This window comes from Orycteropus afer, unplaced genomic scaffold (genome assembly GCF_000298275.1).
Source record: "Orycteropus afer afer isolate SDZICR_OR568_19922 unplaced genomic scaffold, OryAfe1.0 scaffold00210, whole genome shotgun sequence".
Classification (NCBI taxonomy): Eukaryota; Metazoa; Chordata; class Mammalia; order Tubulidentata; family Orycteropodidae; genus Orycteropus; species Orycteropus afer.
Window position 1 is genome coordinate 1,881,704 of NW_006921797.1, and position 4,107 is coordinate 1,885,810.

General features: G+C 38.9%; 1 protein-coding gene across 1 annotated transcript in view; it reads left to right on the plus strand.

Moving 5' to 3' along the window:
• Positions 1-4,107, plus strand: part of ZMAT3 (zinc finger matrin-type 3) — a 51,277-nt gene that overhangs the window by 45,601 nt on the left and 1,569 nt on the right. Inside the window, exons 3-4 of the mRNA XM_007948283.2 lie at positions 1,715-1,881; positions 2,001-2,101. Of these exons, the coding sequence (XP_007946474.1) occupies positions 1,715-1,881; positions 2,001-2,101 (268 nt within the window). The remainder of the gene's footprint in view (positions 1-1,714; positions 1,882-2,000; positions 2,102-4,107) is intronic.

The window sequence follows — 4,107 nt, forward strand, 5'->3', positions numbered from 1 at the left end:
TCCACGGCTGCAATCTTTATGGAAGTAGACTGCCATATCTTTCTTCTATGGAGCAGTTGGTGGTTTTGAACTGGCGACTCGTGGTTTAGCAGCTGAGCTCTTAACTACTGTGCTACCAAGGCTTCTTTTAGAGGTGTAGGGCCTTATTACAGAGCCTTGGTGAAGCAATGGTTAAGTGCTTGGCTGCTAACCAAAAGGTTAGCAGTTTGAACCCACCAGTGGTTTCATGGGAGAAAAGACCTGGCAGGCTGCTTCTGTAAAAGATTACAGACTAGCAAACCTTAAGGGGACAGTTCTGTGTCATATGGAGTTGTTATGATTTGAAATCGAGTTGATGACACTTGACTACAACAGGGCCTTAGTGCTCAAGTGTAGGTCATGGAGCAGCAGTTCTGGTAGGACCTGGACTTATTAGAGGCTCAGGTGAATAAAGTAACTTGTCCATAGTGTTACACATTTTGTAAAATGGTAGAGCAAGAATTTCTTTTGACCCTTGGATATCTGCTCCTAACCACCATGGTAAAATTTTGCTTTTCTTAATGTCAATTTTCCAGTTAAAGTGTGGATAGCAATACCATCTACTCCATCATCCCCAGGGGTGTTGGAGAAAATGAAATATGTTAAAATCAGTATTAGAGGTTGGGAAAATGCTCACAGATAAATTTAAGCTGAGTAACTTTCACCTTATTAGTTCCTGAAGGTTGCTCTAGAATTTAATGGCTGGCCCCTGTTGGAGATTGTTTTCAGTTGGTTCAGCCTTCGTGGGCAAACCACTTAAGGCCCTCTTCACAGCATAGCTCTTTGTGATTTTTGAAGACAGCTATCCTGTGTCCCCTACCCTGGAAATCTTCTCTTCCAGGTGCAATAGTGCTACTTTCTGCAACTGTTTCTGATTACTGTTGTTTCTAGACTTTCTATCAGTTCTGAGTGGTGCAAATGGTTAATGTGTTCAGGTGCCTTGGAAGAAAGGCCTTCTGAAAAATCAGCTATTGAAAACCTTCGGGAGCTCAGTTCTTCTCTGATACACACAGGATTGCCACGAGTCAGAATCAGCCCAATAGCAGCTGGTTACATCATATGTATGATCCCCTCTAGCCAGAATCTAGTTTGTCATTTGCATATTAACCCAACAGTACTTGAGTGCCTGCTATCTGCCAGGCACTGTCTCAGGTTTCCTTTGACATATTATTCCCTAACCTGAGTGTAATTGTCTGGCTCTGCCACTTACTTTTTTTCTGATTATTTTGTATCTCTGTAGTTGGTTTATAAACTCTTTGAGGGGTGGGGCTATTTTTCTTAAATCTGTGTCTGTATTTCTTCTGGACTAGGCAGCAAGCCTAAAAAAATACTAGGGATTCAGCAAATGTCTGTTGATGGACTCTGGGAGATTTTACCCTTTCTGGTATTGTTATTTTAGGCCTTACCTACACTGTCCTTACTCTTCCATGTGGGGGTTTTTAAACTCATTTTCTTATTTCTTTGAGGGAGATGGCAGTGAAGCATTCACCTTCTGCTAGTGCATATGTGATTATAATGCAAAACCATTATTAAATATCTCCCAGTGAATTATTTCCTTTCCTTATAAAGCAGAGTGTTTGTGGTCATGCTGTATTCTGTGGTTATCTTTTAGCTCTTAGAAAGAGCTTTAAGGAGAAAGGGGATAAATAAACTGCACATTTTTTAACCCTCTTTCTGCTTGTGTCTTTGATGTCAGATGGGCTCCTTTAAGCCGGGAGGCAGAGTGATCCTGGCCACAGAGAACGATTACTGTAAGCTCTGTGATGCCTCCTTTAGTTCTCCGGCTGTGGCCCAGGCTCACTATCAAGGGAAGAATCATGCCAAGAGGCTTCGGCTGGCGGAAGCTCAGAGTAACTCATTCTCGTAGGTATTGCCGTTTTCTCTGAGGCCTAAGTGTTGTGTGAGACTTATTGCCTTTAAGTAAAAGAGTTGAGGGTGATCCTTGGTTTGATATTCTCACTTTTTAAATTTCTTTCCTCCAGGGAATCCTCAGAGGTGGGTCAGCGAAGGGCCCGGAAAGAAGGGAATGAATATAAGATGATGCCGAATAGGAGAAATATGTATGCAGTACAGAACAATTCAGGTACCTTGTGTTGGTCCCCATACTTCAGCTACATTCTAAAAATGGTGTCCTTTATTTTTATTTTTAGAATGGCAATAGATAGCCCTAAGAATTTGGGGTTAATCATTGTTCTGTTGAATTGAGCCAGTAGCTTTTCAGGCTGGTATTCATTTCAGGTTTTATTTATTTCCTATTTGGTGTATTATTTACTGAGGTTTTAGATGATAGTCTCTGTTTTAGAGTTTCTATGATAGTCCCTTTATATTTCTTCTGGTATTTGCCATTGAGAAATATAAAATACATTATGAAAATGGGCTCTTTGGTTTAAAGTTGTTTCATGTTAAATTGTCATGTTTTGGGGAGTGATTAGAACAGTAGTTTTCAACTAGAGTAGCACCTCAGAGTCACCTGGGCAGTTTTTACAAAATACACCTGCCTAAACTGTGTCTCAGAGATTTCAAAATCATTAAATTTGGGGTGGAACCAGATATATGTGTTTCTTGAAAATGCTTCCTCAGTGATTATGGTATACACTCTCAACTCAGAAGGACTAGTGTGTAGGACTGTTTTTCTGCATTTTCTGGTTGCTTTCAGTAGGACTGAGCAGTTCCTCCTCCTATAAAATCCACTCTCCCCCCAGCCTCACTTCCATACATACATACACATCAATTGAGGTCATTCAGGTGGAAAAGTCAAACAAAAAATCTAAAAAATATTATTTGAAAAGGTAAGAGAAGCATAGAAAAAAGGGGAACTATAGAAAGTACTTAAGCAAAAAAACCCAAACTCACTGCTATTGAGTCTATTCCAACTCATACCGTTGAGTTTCCAAGGCTGTAAATCTTTATGGAAGCTGACTGCCTCATCTTTCTTCTGTGGAGCAGCTGGTAGGTTTGAACCACCAACCTTTTGGTTAACAGCCAAATGCCTTAACCACTACAACACCAGAGCTCCTATGGAAAGTACAATGTAATAAAGAAAAAAACCTAAACAGATACCAGTAATTATGTTGTTGTTATGTGCTGTTGAGTTGGACCCTACTTGTAGCGACCCCTTCTTGGCTTTCTGAGGCAGTATCACTACGGAAGTAGATTGCCCAACCCAGTTGAAAAATAAAGATTTTCTAATTGAATAAAAGAAATTCAGATAAAATGAAAGTTGGGAGAGGTGTGTTAATATCAGAGAAAAGAAACTTTAGGACAGAAGGCACTATTAGGCATAGAGAGGGCAAGATGTAACAGTTTAAAAGTGTGTGTGCCTAGTTTAAAAAAATATATCTGAAAGCATAGAAAACAAAAATCAGTAAAATTGTAGGAGTATATTACCAAATCTTTCATTATATTGAGGGATTTCAAGACATCTCTTTATTATGGGCCAAGTAAATAAAAAATTGGTAAAGTTTTAAATAAAAGTAACCAAAAAATGACTCACTGCACATATTTGTAGACACAGATACCCAATAGAGCATAGAAATTTGTTCAAGCATATATGGGCAATTTACAAAAACTGCTAGGCATAAGGACCCCTGGTGGCACAGCAGTTAAGCACTTGGGTGTTAACCAAAAGGTCAGCAGTTTGAGCCCATCAACTGTTCTGCGGGAGAAAGGTGAGGAAGTCTGCTTCTGTAAAGATTACAGCCTTGTAAACCCTGGGGGGGGTCAGTTCTACTCCGACCTTAGGGTTGCTATGAGTTGGAATTGACCTGATGGCAGCGGGTTTTTTGATAGTAGGTATAAGGCAAGTCTTAACAAATGTCAAAAATTGAAGCGTACAGACTAAGTGCTCTGACTAGAGTACAGTTCACTGAGACGTCAGTAATAAAATCATAAAACAAACATGATATCCATTTGTTTGGAAATTTTAAAACATTTCTTAACTCATGAATCAAAGAAGAAATCATATGAAAATTAAAAATTCTTAGAACTAAACAGTAATAAAAACATATCAAAACTTCTAGGATGTCATGAAAGCTTATTTTGTGAAAATTTAGTTGTAAATGTTTATTGTTATGTTAGAGAAGCAGAAAA